This window comes from Equus caballus, chromosome 31 (genome assembly GCF_041296265.1).
Source record: "Equus caballus isolate H_3958 breed thoroughbred chromosome 31, TB-T2T, whole genome shotgun sequence".
Classification (NCBI taxonomy): domain Eukaryota; kingdom Metazoa; phylum Chordata; class Mammalia; order Perissodactyla; family Equidae; genus Equus; species Equus caballus.
In genome coordinates, this window is record NC_091714.1 from 23,628,077 (window position 1) to 23,642,612 (window position 14,536).

General features: G+C 40.0%; 2 protein-coding genes across 2 annotated transcripts in view; both read right to left on the minus strand.

The window, feature by feature from the left end:
- VTA1 (vesicle trafficking 1) overlaps positions 1-5,397 on the minus strand; it is a 74,228-nt gene extending 68,831 nt beyond the window's left edge. The window contains exon 1 of the mRNA XM_001502734.6: positions 5,157-5,397. Coding sequence (XP_001502784.1) covers positions 5,157-5,268 — 112 coding nt within the window. The 5' untranslated portion in view covers positions 5,269-5,397. The remainder of the gene's footprint in view (positions 1-5,156) is intronic.
- A 6,572-nt stretch (positions 5,398-11,969) lies between these two features.
- Positions 11,970-14,105, minus strand: GJE1 (gap junction protein epsilon 1). The gene is made up of 3 exons (XM_023632999.2): positions 13,909-14,105; positions 13,046-13,228; positions 11,970-12,479 (listed from the first exon to the last, which is right to left on the minus strand). The coding sequence occupies exons 1-3, from the start codon at positions 13,945-13,947 to the stop codon at positions 12,087-12,089; spliced, it is 615 nt and encodes a 204-aa protein (XP_023488767.1). The 5' UTR covers positions 13,948-14,105; the 3' UTR covers positions 11,970-12,086.
- Between the last annotated feature and the right edge of the window lie 431 nt (positions 14,106-14,536).

Below are 14,536 nucleotides of genomic sequence, written 5' to 3' on the forward strand. Positions count from 1 at the left end.
ATCCTATAGAATTTATTATAAAGGAATATATTTGTATGCTCAAAAGTCCTAATGTGATTATCTTATCATACCTCTCTGCAATAAAAAGTGTATAAAAATTGAAATTTAAATTTTTACAAAATTTCCAGTTAGATAAGGTGCTAAGTATTAAAATTTTTCTTTTGGAATGGAGTTCTTGCAATTATACTTGATCAAAACAACATAAATGTTATCTATTTTAATAATCCTTACATATAAAAAGTAAAATTTACTGGAACTGCATCTTATAATGAATTAAATCACATATCTATGAATCAGTATAATTTACTGTCATAATAAACCAGCTTGGTTCCATTCCTACTTTCATTTTTATGAATTTAACATGGGAGAAAATTCATTCACATAAAGCAACAGATAAGAATGGAAGTTTTGTCACAACAAAATCATTGAATTCTTTAAATTCCTTCTGGGTTACATGCTAGAAAGCATATAATCACCTATTACCAAATAATATTTTTAATAATCTTAGCTGACATTTCAATTAGGCCTGCCTCAAAAATTGTTTTAAAACTGGAGAAGGATTTGTCATCCCACCTTAGAGTACTCTTTTTCTCAATTCCTGTGAAGTATACAAAAAAGATCTTACAAAGACTCATCATTTTCTTTCACTCAGAGGGTTCCTATTTATGCTAAGACATTGAGACAGGATTGGGAAAACTGAAACACTATTCATTTCAACATACTCCGGCAAAAAAAAAAAATTAAATTGTTTTTATCTGATCACTTGTTTTAAACGTATTTCTGAAGAGACAAAAACCTCAGAGTTGAAGATGTACCTCATTTAAAATAAGGAGAATATCTACCATACTACATAAATGGCAAAACCAGTTGTTAACGTCAAACCAATCAGCCAATGGAGGCTTACTTTTTCAGAAAAATATGACAATTTTCCAACTCAAATAAATATGTTAACCCGTGTCGCCACATGCCTCATCCCATTTCTGAGTTCTAATTCTAAAATTTCAATAAGCCACACACCCTTACATGAGCTTGTCACCTGGATGAAACAAGGCACTGTCCCCTTCACCATTTCTCTTTTGCTCTTATCTCAGGAAAGATATTCTTTAATAATGAACAGACAATGAAGCGCTAAGGTCACTTCATGAAAACTCTTATCCCATTTTTGGAATTCAGAACACTGCAACACACGCCACTTTTCAACATGAGGCATTATCCTTAACAAATATATGTATAAGTCTAACAGACTCTGAAAGACAGAATTTTCCATTATGGTCCTTCCACGTCCTTGTCCCCACACCCTCGTGCATATGACTTTGGCCCCAAAAACCAAAGGGACCTTGCTCCTCCGCACCCATCTGGATAAAATCCAAAGGATCAAACAATGGCTGCTAACACATAAGAACAATTCTCCTTCTGAGATTCATTCTTGACCAATTACTTCTGAAAGGAGACAAAATCCAGGTGACTCCCCCATCCTCCTTATAAAATGTTCCATTCTCTCTCCCCGAATTAGAACGTTTCTTTGACATCCTTTCTCACACCTGGCATTTTCAAATAAATGCTATTCTTTGCTCTGATTTTCTTCCATACAAGACAGGCTAAGACAGGAAGCGCCACCTAATACCTTAATTAGCGGAGGCTTCACTAACACCAGTAATTTGAACTGTTCCTTTTTTCTGGACACCCCACAGGTTTTCCAACCTTCCTCCCCAGCGCAATACACCATAAAAATACTCGTGATGCACGATGGTGTGCCTTTCTTCTTAAAGCAGAAGGGCGATGTGAACAGGATGGGGGGAAAGAGAAGCAGCCTACTCTTCTGTTACCCTGACCAAAGGCTTCGCCAGGAAAGAAAACAAACGGAAGGTGAAAATTGGGAAACTGATTCCTGTAGAACTACTTGAACACTGAAACTTGAAGAACACTGGGTTAGTATGTCTATAAAACAAATTGCAAGGAAAGAAACCACCATGAGCAGTCTTCTGTGAAACCGAAGAATCAGACCCACAAATATAGTAGCTACAGGAATTATCAGACAGCAAATCTAAGTAAATATTTTTAAAGCACTTAAAGAGATGAGTGTTTAAAAAATATAGGAACAGGGGCTCGCCCCGTGGCCGAGTGGTTAAGTTCGCGCGCTCCACCGCAGGCGGCCCAGTGTTTCGTTGGTTCGAATCCTGGGCACGGACATGGCACTGCTCATCAAACCACACTGAGGCAGTGTCCCACGTGCCACAACTAGAAGGACCCACAACGAAGAATATACAACTATGTACCGGGGGGCTTTGGGGAGAAAAGGAAAAAAATAAAATCTTTAGAAAAAAAAATATAGTAACAAAAAACTATCAGAAATGGCTAAGCCAATTTGAAAACAAATAAAAGAGAGAATATCTAGAAATAAAAAATGGAAGTAGAAACTCAAGAAATGGGTTACACAATAGGAGATATGGAGGTGAAGACAGACGTCAAGAAATTACACAGAATGTAGCACAGAGAGAGACAAAGGGATGAAAACTATGAAAGCATTAAGAGACAAAGAGGTTAAAGGCAAAAAATGCAATACGTGTCTAAACACAACTTGGAGAATAGAGAGAACAGAGGAGAAGAAACATTTGAACAGCTAATAGTAAAGAATTTTCCAGAATTGATGAAAGATACCCATCTACAGATTAAGAAGGCAAAGTCCCAAACAAGGTACACAAAAAGAAATCAAGGCCTTGCAGATCAGCATGTAAATCATAAAGGAAGAGGCTGATAAATTGGCTATATTTTAAAATTAAGAATGTTTGGACATCAAAGGACTTCATAAAAAGAGTGAAAAATCAAATTGTGAACTTGCAGAAGACATTTGCAATGCATATAACAAAGGATTAGTATTTGGATTAAGAAAAGACAAACAGCTAAATAGGAAAACAGTCCAAAGCAATAAATAGGAATTTCAAAAGGGAATCACAAATGGTTCATTAACATATGAAAAGATACTCAACCTCATTAAGACTCAGAGAATTGCAAATTTCCCCCCAATGAGACCCCATTTCATGCCCACCAAATTGGCACAAATTTAAAAGTCTAATAACATCAAACGTGGTGGGTACATCAGTGTTCATTTTATTATTCCTTAAACTCTATACACACGATATATGTTTTGAGTTTGCATATGTTTCATAACAAAAATACTTCTGAAGTGCCACCTGGGCTTAGCAATAAAAATGTCTGCTCATGACCCTGCTGAGAGCATTTCAGTGAACTAATGGGCACGAACACCAGACTCAACGGGCTGAAAAGGTGCAACAAGACAAGGATGTAAAGACAACTACAGACAACAATTTCAAGCTTATCTATGAGGCTGGGCAGACAGGACTTTGGGGGAATGTCATAGTCAGAGCTTCTATTTTTTTATTTTTTAAATAAAGGAAACTGGGACAAGTTTAGAAAGGAACAGCAAAAGGGAGAAGATAATGACACAGGAAATAAAGGGTCCCTGGGTAATCACAAAGGTATACAATACAGAGCCCATGAACAGGATTCATTTTAGACAGGAACAAGGGTTCCCATGTCATTGTTGTAAGAGATCACCTCTTTGTCCTTATCACACCATTCTTCTTGCTCTATCCACTCCAGTCACAATGGCCTCCTTGATCCCCCTCCATGCAAGCCTCTGCCTCAGGACTTTAGTGCCGTCATTCTCTTTATGGAGAACACTCTTCCCCAGAGGATGCGAAGCCTACCTTCCACTCCTTTCAAGTCTTTGCTCAGATGAGAACCCAGGGAAATCTTCCCTCACCACCTTGAAAGAGGAGTCTGCTCCGCACTCCCTACCACCACGACTCTTGGTGCTCCCTGTTCTCTTTCTCTGCTTTATTTTTCTTCCCAACATTATAATATTCTATACAATAGATTCATTTTATTGTTTAGTCCCCCCACTCCATTGCATGTAAGCTCCATGGATGCAGGAACTGTAGCCACAGGACCCAATAATGCTTGATACAAGCAGATGCTCAATAAACACATGCTGAATGGATGACCAATGATCCCTGCTTGACGAACCTGAAGAACAAGTATAACGGATTTAACGCCGTAAGAGTTGAACAGAATGAGGTAAAGCCTAGAGAGTAATCAACTTACTGCCTACAGAAGAGAAGACGACTGAGTTAGATCGCGAATCACGAGTGGTTTGCCAAGTGGAGAAAAAGGGGAGACATTCCAAGAAAGTGAAGAACGTGGAGGCTGGAAAGGGCCTGGAACATCTGAGAAATGAAAATGGGGTACACAGGGATGACAGTGGGCAGGGGCGACCGCGGACCAAATCTTAGCTGACGGTATACCATTCACAACAGGGGTCACGGTATAGTGAGCTTCTCAACTCTAAAAATCCTTTTCAGACGATCTACGGCGGCTCAGTTGTTTTATCTGCAGTCAAGTTAGGGTAGAGAATATAAAATAAAGTTCACATGAAACTACTGGAACTACTCTCTTCGCTGCAAAAGAAAAAGTTGAAACAAACGTAATCGGTGTTTTCCACCAACTGTAGATCATACGCATCACAATCGATCAGAAGGACAGCAAGACCACCAAGCGTCTCCACCCCAGGCATCACCTAAGTGGAGACTGAACATTCTCCTGGGTGGGAAGGAGCGGTCTAGACGCAGGACGGGAACGGTCAGATCCAAGGGCTTGCTCTGCAGCAGACGCCCTCCATCAACCCCTGCTGAGTTTCTGGACCCGCCTGCACGGCCATAACGGACTGCGCTTCTCCTCCGTTCCCGATCAGCCTGTCTTCCTTTGTCCCCATCACCACTGTCTCTGGGCCTTGCCTTCGCTTTCGCTGCCACTCCCTCAACCACCCCGGTTATCTTCAGGACGCCCCGGCGGAGGCAGGAGCTCCGCGTCCACACGGAGAAGACCTCAGGGCAGAGAGCCGGAGCTCACGGGCCCGGGCCGGCGGTTCGGGAACCCCGAAGCCAGCGCGGGGGAGCACCGCGCCTCCCGAGCGCCGCCGCTCCGGGGCCCGCGAGGGGCGGGGAGGGCCGCGGAGTCCCCAGGCTGGGCCCGAGGTCAGAGCTCGAGTCCAGAGCCCGGGGCGGGGCCTGCCCACGAACCGAGGGGCGGCGCGGGGCGGCGGGGGTCAGGACGGGCGCGGCGACTCGGGGACTCACAGTAATAGGCCACCACTGGGTCCCGCTTGTCATGCTCCTGAGCCGTCCTCAAGTGATGCTGGATGCTCTTAAACGGGGTCGGCAGCGGGGGCAGCCCGGCGAGCGCGGCCATCTCCGCTCCGGGACTCACCACTTCCTACTCGCGCGCCACCGACACTTCCGCTTCCGACCAGGGGGGTCACGGCCCCGAGAGCGCACGGCCAGCCCCGCCCATTCCCTGGTTGCTCAGCGACGACAAGTCAACTACGGATCCCCAGCAGGACCAACCTCGGTGGGCTGGGCTCGTGCGCGTTCAAGGCTGAGCAGCTCACCGCTTAAGACACCCGCGCCCTCTGCTGGGAGGAGGGAGGAGAGCTTCTGCTTTGTTTTACTTTTTCCTTTCGTTGGTCCCTTCCCCTCCCCTTTTTGTGGCAAAAAGCATAGAAAAGGAAAAACAAAAAGAAAATGTTTTGTTGATTGGGAGAAAGGGTAAAAGTGTGAATTGCTTTTGGCATCATTCAGGAATTATTGCTTCCAATTCCTCCGATCTCAGAAACTTACATTCAGTTCTTGCGTAAGATGAGAGAGGATAGGTTTAAATTTTTAAATCCATTCTTCGATATTGACACATTGGATAAAATAACCAGACGTTTTTTCAGCTTACACACTAAACACGTATCGGTTAAAGAAAATTGAACTTTTGTTCTGAACTGGATAGTGTATCCTTCAGTGAATGAATAATCTGTAGGTCGTTTATTTCTGGAGAGTGATGAACAGTTTGCAAAGTATTTCGACGTTATCTTGTCAGTGCAGGAAGGCGTGCCCGTGTGCTTCTTGCTCAGAGCTGCTGACTCGTGCCATCCAAGTTTCCTTCTCCCATCAACGACCTCAATTCTCTTTTTCCTCTCCAACCCACAGTTTCATCTCTCAGGACTTGACGCTTTATTTGCTTCCTTCAATAACTTTCATCTTTCTTTCTTTATTTTATCTCAGTCTCCAGTTTTGAGAGTCCATCTTGAAAAACTAGTTTTCTCTGAAATCCCACCATCTGCAAGAAACAGGGTCTCAAGCTCTGAAATTTCTCTGTCTGCTCTTCTCTAACCAGCACCCCTCTCCGCCTTCTTTATCCCTGCTTGGAGAGTCCACTACCTTACTCTGAGTCTGGCTTTTTTACCCTGCAAGAAACTGAATTCTGTATTCTCAGCAACATGTTCACTACCACGTGAGAATGTGTTTGTTATGGACTGAATATTTTCGTCCCTCCCAAATCCATGTGTTGAAACCTAACGCCCAGTGTGATGGTATTTTCAGAGGGGGTGCCTTTGGGAGGTGATTTAGATCATGAGGGCAAAGCCCTCATGTAAGAAACAAATTTTTGTTCTGTATAAGCTACCCAGTCTGTGGTATTTCGTGCTAGCGGCCAGAACAAAGACGTTATGGTTTCTTTCTCTTCTCCCGCAATCCTGACTTTACAGTCAGAAGTTGCTGGATTGGCAGAGAAATTAATGAGGCAAAGCAGAGTGGATTAACCATAAATGCCTTCTCTGTTCTTATGACTTCTCATTTGTTCTCTACGTATTGCTTCTCAATTCTCGACTGTGGTAGTGCTTGAAGATGGTTTCAGATGTTTTTTTAAAAGGCTCATCTCCCCGTCACATCCCCAGGCATTCAGATTTAGCTGTTTCAGGTTGGAACCTAAATATCCTAAAAAGATCTTCAGGAAATTTTAATGGCACCTCTAGGGTTGAGGACCAGTGCTAGTGAACCCCCAGCACATGGCTGATGCTTCAAGCCTTTGCTTCTGTCTTCAAGCCAACCCCTCTGCCTGGATTGCCTTGGTCAGAAATTGCACACCCTGCTTAAGCTTAGGACCCCCAATAGGAATTGTTTCACCTCACCTCTGCCGCAACAAGTAATAACTAGCCAGCAATTCCTGAGCATCTGTTGTCTCATGCATGCTTTTAGAGACTTTCCATCAACTTGTTGAATCTTTACCACAACTCTCTGAGGAAGGTATTATCATGTTAATTCTTTTACAGATGAGAAAAAGGAGACACAGAATTTTTGTAACTTGCAGCAGGTCCCAGCCAGTGAGTAGGAATGTTAGACATTAAAATCTAGGTCCCCTGGTTTCAGAGCCAGTGAACCTACCCACTACTGTTTGACTTTAATGTCTCTCTGGACCAATATATTCTTGTGTTTTATCTTTTCTCTGTTGCATCATCCTATGTCTGGAAATCAAGGGTTCCTCTTCCTGGTGAAGCCCACACCTTCCTGTTATTCTCCTGCCTTCTCCCTTCAGGACTGGAGGCAGCTCAAGGTCCCTTCCTAATCTACACACCTTCTAGGAGGGGAGGGGCAAAATAAGCAAGTAACTGAAATGGTTAGAATTGGATTTTACTCCGTCTGCCAACACATGTTCTCTTCTTTGTAAGTATGGCACTCCCTTCTCAAGAGGATAATTGATATGAGGGAGAAAAGTAACGGAAACACTGTTAGCATAGCGACACATTGAAATTATGTCATGAAACAAAGTAAATAGTAACAACATGAGGTTGAGTTTTCTTGTTGATGTTTCACAATGAAGAATTTACTCTGATATTTTAACATGAAGCAAGACCTAAACCCTCCTCCATCCAGCTCTGTCCAGTTACTGAAGGATGTTACATCACCCTCCAGGCTGGGGCTAGAATCTTGGCAAGTGAGGGGAGGGCAACAGTGCAGGAGTGGAGCAACCACAGAAGAGGGAGAGACTCCAGGACTGACAGGTGTTTTGATGGGAAAACTTACGTGTTTGGCACTACCCTCTGGACTCTAGTGTATGTGCGATCGTCTCACAGCAAAACTTTCTGTTTGAACTGTGGTCACAACTATTTTGGTGGCAAATGACAGGGCTCAACCAGTGTAATCAGGATAATATATCATTGATAGCTGTATCTTTGGGGTACGCTGTGTATGGTAGAAATTTGGCTTCCAGTATCACAAGACTCACATTCTTTTAGTTCAGTACCCCCTAACATAGGGATAGTTTTCCTTAAAACTTCCTGCAGAAGAGTGAAAGAGAAGACCCTGATGATTTGGCAAGGCCCATTTGCACACTCATGGCTGGGACAGGGCCAAAGGTAAAAATTGCAGTTTACTTTTTCAACACGGACATCCAGTTGTTCCAACACCATTGAATTATGTTGGCAAGTTAAATTAAAAAAAACCAGCTATATATGTGCAGAAATAATTCTGGTCTTTCTGTTGTTCCTGTATTCAACATGGTTATCCTCATGCCAGCCCCACACTGGTTTGATTACTGTACCTTTATAGTAAGTCTCGAGGGTATGCAGTGTAAGTCCTGGAGTTTTATTTTGCCTTTTCAAAATTGTGTTGGCTATTCTAGGTCTTTTGTATATTTCCACGTAAATTTTAAAGTCAGCTTGTTAATTTCTACAAAAGCTTGCTGGGTTTTTGCCTGAGATTGTGTTGGGTATACAGATCAATTTGGAGTGACTGAAGTTATAAAAGATTAAGGCTTCCAAACCGTGAATGTGGTTTATTGTTCCACTTGTTTAAAAAGTCTATAATTTCTCTCAGCACTGCTTTGAGGTTCTCATTGTACAGGTCTAACACATCTATTGTGAAATTTATCCCTGTGTCTTTCATGTTTTTGAATATTATTGTAAATGACATCTTTTAAATTTTAAATTTCTTTTCTTATTACTCCAAAGAAACATTAGCCTCGATAAATTTAATTATTTATTCTAGTAGCTTTTTGTACATCCTTTAGAATTTTCTGTGTACATGATCATGTCTGTGAGTAAAGACTGTATTTCTTTCCCAATATGTATACCTTTTACTTTTTTGTTTTACTGCATTTATTGAATAAATATGTATTCAAAATATATATATATTTTGTTTTGTTTTCTCTTATTGACCTCCAGGTCAATGTTAACCAGAAGTGGTAAAGGTAGACATCCTTATCTTTTCCCCCCGATTATAGGGGAAATTGTTCTTTCATATTAAGTGGAGTGTTTCCTGTAGGTTTTTTTAGATGTTTTTTAAACCAAATTTAGGTAGTTCCTTTTCTTAGTGAAAGGTTTGGGTATTTTTGGTTGTTTGTTACATCATAAAAGGCTGTTAAATTTAATCTAATACTTTTATCTGCATCTATTAACATGACTGTAAATTTTCTCCTTTATTCCATTAATCCAGTTGGATTACATTAATTGGTTTTTGATTGTTACAACAAGCTTTCATTCATGATGTATTATCTTTATATATGTTGCTGGATTACATAAGCTAGTATATTTTTGTTAAGGAGGCCAAGGAGGCTAGATTTCGCAGGGCGGACTACCTTAGAGGGGAGAATTGCAAAGGAAGAGAGTGGCAGAGATCTGCAAACAGTCTCCAGCTGAGCTCTGTTTAGTGTAACAGCTTCAAACATCTTTCCAGGAAAAGAACTATCTGAAAAAATTAAACAGAACGAGACCCAGGATTCATAGGACTGAGAAGATGAGAATAGCTGCCGTTCTCAACAGCCAGGGTGGAAATCTCTTTAAAAAGGGGCTAATGCTTTGACAATGTCCTCGAGGATGAATCACAATAAGTGTAAATCAAACTGTTTATCTATGTAGCTATGAATGGGGAATGACATTAAGGGGAAGACTTTTGTGGTTTGTTTGAAAAAATAATCTTCTCTGAAAAAAATTCATGAAAGGCAAATCAGGAGAATGTCCTTTTGCCCCTTCTCCCTTCTTTCCTTGGGTGCAGCAAAGACCTGCGTCCTGACGCCACAGCAATTTATGTTGCAACCATGAGTGCAATGGACTGAATGATTGTGTCCCCCCAAAATTCATATTTGGAAATCCTAACCCTCAATGTGATGGTATAGGAGGTGGGACCTTTGAGAGGTGATTAGGTCATGAAGGTGGAGCTCTCATGAATGGAATTAGTGCCCTAATAGAAAGGGACCCCAGAGAGCTCTCTCGTCTTCTTTCCACCCAGTGAGGATACAAGTCTGTAACCAAGAAGAAGGCCTCGCCAGAACCTAATCACGCTGGCACTTCCATCTCAGCCTTGCAACCTCCAGAACTATGAGAAATAAATTTCTTCTGTTTATAAGCCACCCAGTCTAGGTATTTTGTTCTAGCAACTTAAACACACTGAGACACTGAGTCAACCAGCTTGAGGATGGAATTCAAGATCTTGAAAATGGTGGAAGGATAATATTTTCAAATCACCAAAGTGGCATCTGATAGAGCACTCTGAAAGGCTTTGCCTTATTAATGGGGCAAAGTTAGCCTTTCAGTGCAGACTACACTGGTCTTGTCTAACAAAGCTTTAAAAGGAAGCACAAAGGGTCTGCTATTTTCAAGTAATTTAACTGTGCCCTGGAATAAAGTTCAAGAACATGTATGGGAAGACAAAAATATCCAGCATCCAAGAAGGTAAAACACAAAATGGCTGACATCCAGTCAAAAATTACCTCCCTTCCAAAGATCCAGGGAAATATGACCCATGATGAAGACACTTGTGTGTGTGTAAGGACTGGTGTGAGCCATCCACCTGGCTGCAGAAAGTAAAGGATACCTTTTCCGTAGAGAATTTAAAAATAAGATTAAACAGAATAAACAGCGTTGTTGTTTATTAGCACTAAGGGCCAGTGGTTCTAAACAAAGGCATCCCTTCGGGGTGGGCTATTTCCACCAGATCCTACTCTCGTGGCATGCCACTGGACCACTCACTGGAATATGATCCCATAAAGGCACCAAATCTTAGTTATCTTTGTATATGAACTCTTAATGCAGTACATGTTAAATATTAGATACTTAGCAGCTGTTTGTTGAAAGAAGGTAAGTTAGATTTTCTCCTGTGCATTCATGTGGAGAATGCCTCAATGATTTTAAAAATCCTAAATCTAGAAATTCATGATATCAAATATAGGCTGAATAATGCTTAAGAAAACAATTGGAAACCTCAGTATTTGACTGACCATACTTCTTTCTCTAATAAGGCACCAGTATAGGGCAGTCATACATAAAGACTTTAAATGATATCAAATGAAGATGATTATTGGTAAGGCAGGCAGATAAAAAGAAATGCACTGAAATGATATAAAATTGTCTCTGAAATAATTTCATAGCTATTCAGGAAGTCTAGCTTAATATGAATATAATTTTCCATTTCAATAATCTTGAATATAGAAGCTATAGTTATAGGGTTTCTGTGAGCTCAGAGGGTTTTTCTTTCAACAGGAAACAAACCATGCACAATATTTTCCATAGCATTTTCTTTTACTTGGTGGCTATATCACCATATCACTTAATATTAAAAATTTCAAGAAAACGGGAGAGGATAATATTAAAAATGTAATTTCTCCATTTCTTCAAGTTAGTGATCAAGCTATAAAATAACTCATTTAATGATAATTTATAACTTTTGTACTTAAATAATTTATATTTTACATGAATGCAAAAATCCTTACATCCTCCGACTTTAAGAAGCATGGTTCAGTGGAAAGAGCAATGGCTTTAGAGTGAGAAGAGGCAGACTCCAGTCTGGTTGTCTGTTTGGGCACATAGATTAACCTCCCTGAGCCCCGACTTTTCACTCTGTGTAAAAGCTATAATAAAAGTTTCTCCGGCCACAAAATATTGTGATCGATTAAGATTTTATGTGTGAGAGAAATTTGTAAAAGTACTGTTTAAAAATGAGTTAACATTATTTCTGTGTATATTTTCTAATATGTGCCAAAGTTAAAACAGAATGAAACGTTTGTTCAAGCATCCCTGCCTTAGAACTTAGTCTTCTATTTTATATTAAATATAAATTCCAGACACACTGAGGTAAGTTTAAAGAACAGATATTTATGTTTGAAATTGAGATACTCAATGAATAAGATATAACTAAATAAAGATGATTCATAAATAAGTGTGGCATGACAACAGGTAATCCAGCTTTTGGTCACTGTCTAATTAGAAAGCATCTTCTAAATATGATCTCAAAAATCTCAGCAACACATAAGACCATTGTAATTACAGTAAATGTGTACATTGCAATGAGAAAAATTGTCTTCTCCAAATGTTCCGGCACCATGCATTGTACAATAGTAAACTTTCCTCCAAGAGACCCAGCATCACACAGGTAGAGAGGTTTCACTTGGAAACCAAAGAGGCGTGTTTGGAGCCAAAATGCTATCACCTCCAGACTAATCCTTAATAAAACAGAGAGGATATAAAGCACAGAGTAGATGGGCTTCTGAAGGATGCATTCTTGATTGATGCTTTTACACGCAGCGTAAAGATGGAAAATAGCTCCAGGAACCAGGACAATCACTAGTTGTAAAGCCCAGAACACCTAAAGTATGTCAGAAATGTCTTAGTCAAATCAATCAACACGTAACCAAAAATACGCTAAAAATGTTCACTGACTCTCAAGAGAGGCTGACATAAAATTCTAAGTTTCATGTTTTATAAAGATAATAAATGAAGATAGTAATGTTGAACATATCTCATTTAATTACTAAGATGCTTAAAACTTTAAATATCTTAGTAATTGTGAAAATATCATATTTTACTGTCATCAACTACCAATTACTAATTATGATGAAATATTTTAGTAGCTGCCCAATTTCTATTTTCTAATTACAGTCCTGGAATATAGATAGATCAATATCTATTGTCTGTTTTCGCTGTATCACTATATCTATAATAGAAAATAGGATGCTGGAGTTGGAAGAAACTCTTGACCAACTCAAATTAACTTACCTGAAATATACAGCCAGTTAGAGAAAAAAAATAATAATCCTAGAAATAAGACCTGTTAGGGCATTCTTCATCTTATCATGACATTATTTTAGATTTACAAAGAAAACAATTTTATTTGGTGTAGAATAAGGTTTATGTGAACACAGAAAGGCTTACTTGTGGAGTGATTGGCCTGAACTGACTGTAACAGAAGAGGTTAATTTCTCTCTTGTCGGGATCACAGCTGAAGTGCTGAGCCTCATTCCCATAGACTGCAAAGCCCAACACCCCAAGGAAGAACATTCGGACGGATCCAAAGAACAGCGTGTGGAATTGACCGATCACCGTCGGAGGCTTCATCTGTTATGGTTTTAGGAGAAAAAAAAAAAACCTTTTAGAAACAAACGTTAAAGGAGGACATTTTAGAGGATGTTTTCATTATCACATTTTTAAAAGTTTAAGATTTATGAAGTTTTGAGGCGCGATAGAACCTTAGAGATCATCAAGCCCAATGCAAATCCCGCGTTATAAGATTTCCTACCCTTTTTCACTCCGAAACCATGAAGGGCAACAGTCAAATAGGGACATGCTGTTAACCAAATGTATGATTCTGGAAATATTTAAAAGCCTTTGAAGTCAATTAATAGCTCCTATCCCTGTAATCCTTTTGTGATAAAATCCAGAGAATCTTAGGATCTCTAGTACCTCTTTTGGAAAATTAGATAACAAACAAAACATTAAACTCATTAGGATGCACACTATCCTACCAACCAGATGTTTGTTTAGTTGTCATTACAGTTTATTTTCTACTTATCAGTGATCAAATCAGAGAGAGTGAGCTACTTTAAAACACCAACAGCTAAAAGTACCTCCTGAATTATTCTAGTCATAGTTTTAAATTCAGAATACTTTGAAGTATCTGGTTAAGATTTATATTATTCTCCAGATACGTAACGGACCTTAGTCATCAACACCCATGCAAATCAGGTTAAAATACACAGAGAGGATTCATACAGTTTGTTTTTTTGTCTAATACTTACACATCCTTCATAAAAGTTTTTGATGTAATTTAGAGACATGTCTCAGGAGCTGGTATCCTGGCATCCCTGTGGGGGAAATCTTGACCCACTCGTCAGTTCGCTTCCACCAGAATCAAACTCAAATTCTGTCATGACTCCTATAGTAGAAAGCATTTATCACTGCAAATGACTCTCCCCTCCTCCTTTTCTGTCTTTTTCTTTTTTTTTTTTTTTTTCCTGGATCTCTGGGGCCCCAGTCAATTTTCCTATCTCTGTCCCAAAACAAAACAAAAACCAAGAAACAAAAGCCGAGGGCATGTGGTCAATCTAATAATCCCTTGATTTACGCTGTCAGCACAGCTAGTGAGCCAGACAGGAGTGCCAGCAAAGCAAGAGGCCAGCAAGGGCTCAGAGCACTCAGTGCCTTTCAATTACCTGAGAATTTCCTGTATGTAAATCAGTGGATCCTCAGCTTAGAGTTTTCCATTTAGGTGTGTCTGAAAACACAAGTACATGAAAAATTTTCCTGATTCTTTCTTGTTTACCTCTATGGAATAGAACTAATTTCTGGGAAGTTTAAGAAACTGTAATCCAGGCTATGATAGCTATTACATCATTGAATATTACTGATGTGTTGCTGTATTTGTCT